The 5000-nt window shown below is 43.2% G+C and overlaps 1 protein-coding gene across 11 annotated transcripts in view; it reads right to left on the bottom strand.

Moving 5' to 3' along the window:
• LOC310736332 (protocadherin-1-like) overlaps nt 1-5000 on the bottom strand; it is a 15103-nt gene that overhangs the window by 1626 nt on the left and 8477 nt on the right. For all 11 annotated transcript variants that reach the window (XR_014536509.1, XR_014536510.1, XR_014536511.1 and 8 more), the window contains one exon: nt 1-2509. This exon is cut by the window's left edge. Coding sequence is in view for 2 of the 11 variants with exons in the window: in XM_083559780.1 (XP_083415906.1) it covers nt 266-2509 (2244 nt within the window). In the remaining 9 variants the exon portion in view is untranslated. The remainder of the gene's footprint in view (nt 2510-5000) is intronic.

Consider the following 5000-nt stretch of genomic DNA (forward strand, 5'->3'; position numbering starts at 1 on the left):
GGGTAATTTTTATCACCAGAGAAGTAAAAGTAGTGAAAAAGCAGTAAAACCCACAAACTAAATCCAAGTAGAAATAAATCAAACTGAGCCAGTGATGTGTCCTTCATTTCAAAAGAGATATAAATATAAAGCAGGAAGTGGCATTAAAATGAAGCATCAATGAAGAGTAATTTGCATAAATAAAGAACATTCCAGACCAGGAATGATTAGGTCAAACACCATGTTTGAGATTTTTCAGCTTTGGTTTCAATTTCAGTCCGAGCCTCTAATACATGCCCTTAGTCCACTGAATATTGGAGTGAAACCCTGCCATGGTTTGGAAATGATCTCCTACCTGTTTGGTGGTGTATTTCTGAGGGTTGGTCTTGTAGCTGTAATCCGAATACTGATCAGAACCGGTGGAGTTGCTGTCTCCGGTCCCTACAAAAGTGTTTGCAGCTGGAAGATCCTGAACAGCCTGATGCTTTTTGGAAGCTGAAGGTGATTGTGGCTGCAGCTGAATAGAGGGCAAAGGGGAGTTGGAACGGTAGTGTCTTCCTAAATCGGGGCTTCCTGGAGGATAATTGAGGGGCAGATGAATCCTGGGACTATCATTGTCACTCATTAAGTTGAATTTTAAGGCTTTCTGATGACTTGCCTCTTCATCCTCCTCCAAGGACTTTGGTGGTTTTGGAGACTTGCCCTTTTTGCCCTTTTTACCTTTGCTGCTTTTGGTTCCTTGTTTGGGTGTGTAAAGATCTTTGGACTCTTTCTTTCCAGCTTGGTATCCACTCTTGGCTTCCTTTTGCAAATGGTGACGGATAACAACCACCACCACAATGACCAGGATGACCCCAGCGATCCCGGCAAGACTTCCATACACGATGTTGCCCCGCTGATCACGAGCGTATTCTGGGTCTCCAGCGATGTCCATTTCCAGAGATGTGTACAGACTGTGTCCAACCAGTGATTCCACCATCGTGATGTTTCCAATTGTCTCATTTACAAAGACGTGGACCAACCCTGTGGTGTGCTTCTCGGGTTTTCCTTTGTCACTAACTTTTACGACCAGACGGTGGAGGCCGTTATGTTTCCGGGTGAATTCTTTGACAAGGGAAATCTCCCCATCTGTAGGAGAAATGCGGAAAAGTCCATGAGGGTTTCCACCAATGATGGTGTACTCTAACTCAGCATTTAGTCCTGTGTCAAAGTCCTCCGCTTCCACTTTCTCCACACGTGTGTCTGGGCTCGTCAGTGGTGGCAGGAACTTGTAGGAGGAGTTGGATGGCTTGGTGATGTAAGGAGCATTATCATTTTCATCTAGAACGTTTATTGTAATTCCCACATAAGAGGAACGTGGAGGATTGCCTCCATCAACAGCTTTTAGACGGAATGTGTAGGTGCTCTCCTTTTCCCGATCAAAGGAAATTCTGGAGAGGATCGTGCATGTGCCATTCTGAATCACAAATTTGCCATTGTCTGGTTCTACTAATAAGTGAACCTGAGCATTTTCACCTTTATCTACATCCGTGACAGTCACCATTCCCACCGGACTGAGCGCAGGCATGTTTTCCAGCACGGAGAACATGTAGCCATTTAGCATAAACTTGGGATCGTTGTCGTTGCGGTCGAGCACATTAACCACAACTGTTGCAGTTCCCCTCATGCTGGGAACCCCCTTATCAGATGCTTCTACATGGAACTCATAGCGTTCTCTCTGTTCACGATCTAACTGGTCCTTCACTTTGATCTCTCCGGTGTTGCGGTTAATCTCAAAGAGCCCCTTGATGGCTGAGTCTAAGATAATATTGTACGTGAGCTCGGCATTGGTGCCGCTGTCTGCATCTGTAGCCACTATGTCTAAAACCTTATCGCCTGGCTGATTTTCCTCTGGAAAGTTCACCTCATATGTAGATGGTGAGAAAATGGGAGCGTTATCATTCACATCCGTTACTTGGACCTTTAGCGAGTTGGTGCTGGAGAGAGCTGGGTTCCCTGAATCAACAGCTACAATCTCAATCCTGTATTCCTTGACCCGCTCATAATCCAGTGGCGTTGTTGTCTGCAGGAAATACTTCCTCCGACTTCCTGTGTCTGACGCTGAGCGAAGCTGGAAAGGTACATCTCCTGCAACCACACAAGTCACCACTGCGTTTTCACCCTCGTCTCGATCTGTCACTTCCACCAGAGCCACTGGGGTTCCAACAGGCATGTCCTCAGAAATGTTTGCAATCCCATCCTCATGAGCCACCAGAGCAAATCCACGGATCCAGATGGATGGTGCATTGTCATTCTTGTCCTTTACTGTGATTGTCACCAGGGCTTTAGAGCTCTTGGGTTGTGGGCCATTGTCTTTGGCCTGGACGTAGAATTTAAGCAGATTCACTTCCTCGCGATCCACTGGACCTTTGACGTAGATGATGCCGGTGTTTCGGTCGATGGTTAGGAGACGCTGCACGTTGGGTGGCGGCTGAGAGATAATGTACGTGACCATTCCATTTTCTCCCATGTCAGCGTCATTGGCCTTCACCTAGTCCAAAGAGAAATGAAAAGATTTTATAATAAAAGCTTTCATTCATTTAAAAAAAAGAACATTACAGAACTAGATTAGAGACAAAACGTTAATTCCTTCACAGCGCTCGGAGCAGGATCACACGGTACAGAAGAAAACACAGGCGGTGAACAAACAACAATCCACATAAAGTAACTACACAAAAACATTCAAACAAGACTGAACACAAAAACACATCCAGACAGAATAACTTATAATGTGGCCACAGGTGAAACTGATGATTGAAGAGGAGACTGAGAAGGAAGTGAACACACAGGAAGTGAAGAAAGATCTAAACACATTAGTTTCAATTCATGAAATTTAATTCCATTATCATCCAAATGATCTTTCGATAACACTCCTGTAAATGGAGCAGGTGAGGTTTAAAGGGTTGACTGTGGGAGATATTTCATTATCTGTCTGTGTATCTGGTGAAATGTATAAAGATGGAAGGAGGATAAAATTTTCTGTACAGAAAAACACACAAAAAGTTTTGTTTCCTCCTGAAACGTCACTATCTACTGAAAATGCCCTGAAACTGGATTCACAAGGAGAATAAAGCTTATCTTACTGTGACTGGCGTCAAAAATATATCAACCAGCACATTCAAACTCCTGCCTACAAACATGATAACCTTATAATCCCATTTACAAAATAACTGCAGATATCTGCTGCTTATCGTATCCATTCTGAGGACCATCAGCATCTTGTAGTGTTTGCTTTTGTCCTTTTTAAAGGTCATTTATACATAAAACCCAGGTTTTTTTTTCTCCTCTTAATCCTACAGGAATGGCACTGTGTGTCTTTGGATTCTCATTTCAGGTGGAACCTGGTGTGTATTTGAATATACCTCCAGTGTCACGGCTTCTCACTCCACCTAAATGCAAAGCAATGAAGGGGTGTAACTTTCATCACTCACATGCACCTGAGAATGCCATAAAACACACCATTTAAAAATATTCGCTTCGTGGAGATTATTTCTGCATCGTGATGTCATCAGTGCCAAACATTTACACCACTCAGAATTAACAGTAAAGATGTCTCTTCATCCTGAAGGTGCATCACACTAATTAATGAAGCTCGAAAGATTTCCACAAGCTCCTCTTAGTGTTCCTTTCAGAACTCGTGTTCACAGAGATAAACAGCACTGAAACGTAGCAGAGGGAAAAGATCTCGTCTTTACAACAGGGAAGGAAAAGGAGAGGCAAAGCCATTAACTTTCAGAAAGCAATCATTCACTAAAGAGCATGAATTGCTTATGACTTGTTATAAAACCGACAGCGAGGAGTGTTGAAGAATATCAGCCCGATTGGACACGCAGTCAAATGCAGGTTGTTTCATTTCAGCTGAAGGTCATCTCTGAATTTCCTTCTCCATTACAATCTTTTCAAATAGAGTTTGAATGAAAAAATGATCCGTCTGAAGCAGAGTGCTCCATATCGCATCTTCACCGGCCGCTGCTTCTGCTCACCGGATGGCACGTTCTCCTCCTCGCTGTGGATGAAACCCATCACGGCTCTTTTTGTGTGTTACGCAGCACGGCTCTAATCTGGGACAGCTATTAGATTATTCATGAGGCTTAAGTTATTATTGCTCTTCATGAGTCACTCTGTTTCATCCGACAAACAAGCTGCGAGTAAATTTCCCCTGATGTGCACGTGAAGAGCGTGTCTCTCCACAATCAGAGACACTCCGTCAACACGCCTCGGCCAATAAAAACCAAAACATTAAGCCTTTTTAATGCTGCCACGGCTCTGAAGAGAGATTAGGAGGCCTGGAGGAGGAGGGAGATCTTTTCACATGCTTCTCCTAAAACAACTGGGTTCCATGGATTAATTGTTGACTGAGAGATTAACCGGCTTTAAAACAATTTAATGCGTGAGCCCTCGCTCCGACTCGGCTCCAGAACCAGACGCTGGAATCTGCACTACAGGACCAGTGTTTCCTTGAGTCCATAATAATCCGCCTGCTCCTCAGGGAACTTCAGATGATTGTTGTGATGTGACAGGAACCTGACAGATTTAAATTTCATGTGTATGGAGATGAAGTCTTGATTTCTGAGTAAATAATGGAAAACATGTGAGCTGGAACTTCATGATACGGCATGTAACAACATTTACACCAGTGAAATGCAGCACCAGAGCTACTTCCCCAAGATCACAAAAAAAAAAAAAACAACGTTTCTCTGTTAAATCTTAAAATAAAGATTTTAAAGGAAAATGAAGTCATGCATGAGGCAGTCAGAGGTGGAGCTTCAGACGGATGTGGTGGTGAATCCCTGGTTTTAATCACATTTAAAATTCTGCTATTTGAAACACAATTGAAGAGAACTTACGTTACGGAACAGAAGATATGAGAAGTGAAGCTACTCGTTCTGTTTATTATAATTTCTCCTTAGCTGCATTGTCTTATTTTCATTAATGGAACTGTAGTTCGAGTTGGTGCATGTACACATGTTGGGGATCTGATT

The sequence above is a fragment of the Silurus aristotelis genome (assembly GCF_946808225.1).
Source record: "Silurus aristotelis genome assembly, chromosome: 14".
NCBI classification, from domain to species: Eukaryota; Metazoa; Chordata; class Actinopteri; order Siluriformes; family Siluridae; genus Silurus; species Silurus aristotelis.